Source organism: Sinocyclocheilus grahami, unplaced genomic scaffold, assembly GCF_001515645.1.
Source record: "Sinocyclocheilus grahami isolate Dianchi unplaced genomic scaffold, SAMN03320097.WGS_v1.1 scaffold5073.1, whole genome shotgun sequence".
In the NCBI taxonomy this organism is placed as follows: domain Eukaryota; kingdom Metazoa; phylum Chordata; class Actinopteri; order Cypriniformes; family Cyprinidae; genus Sinocyclocheilus; species Sinocyclocheilus grahami.
This window is the reverse complement of record NW_015509860.1, coordinates 7138-7670: the sequence shown is the minus strand read 5'-3', so window position 1 is coordinate 7670 and position 533 is coordinate 7138. Positions and strand designations below refer to the sequence as shown.

At 42.8% G+C, this 533-nt stretch overlaps 1 protein-coding gene across 1 annotated transcript in view; it reads left to right on the top strand.

Moving 5' to 3' along the window:
• LOC107577083 (GTPase IMAP family member 4-like) overlaps window positions 1–522 on the top strand; it is a gene marked incomplete at its 3' end in the record, with an annotated part of 4518 nt that extends 3996 nt beyond the window's left edge. The window contains exon 2 of the mRNA XM_016263195.1: window positions 5–522. Coding sequence (XP_016118681.1) covers window positions 5–522 — 518 coding nt within the window. The remainder of the gene's footprint in view (window positions 1–4) is intronic.
• Window positions 523–533: the final 11 nt, after the last annotated feature.

The following is a 533-nucleotide window of genomic DNA, read 5'->3' as shown; positions in this document are numbered from 1 at the left end:
GGAGAAACCGCAGATAAACACACAATCATCCTCTTCACCCATGGTGATGAACTGACCGGCACTATTGAAGAATACATGAGTAAGGCTGGTGAGAACCTGAAAGAAATCCTGAGGCGCTGTGGGGGACGATATCATGTGTTCAATAATAAAGACATGGAGGATCGTATTCAAGTTCTGGAGCTCCTGGAGAAAGTAGATGGCATGATCGCTGCTACTGGAGGTGGATTTTACACCAGTGAGTCTTACCAGGGTGTGGAGCTCATGCTGAAAGCTAAAGAAGAGGAGCTGAAGCAACACTATGAGAAGAAACTACAAGAAAAAGAGAGGGAACTAGAGTCCAGATTTACTGAAGAAAAGGGGAGATTACAGCAGATGATTGAAGCTCTAACAGCATCAGAGCAGGAGAAAGAAGAAAAGATACAAGAGCTAAAAAGAATAAATTGGAGGAACATGTGTAAAATGATGGAGTACAAACGATATTATGAAACCAAACTCAGAGAGGCCAGACAGGAGGCAGAACTGACTCATATAAA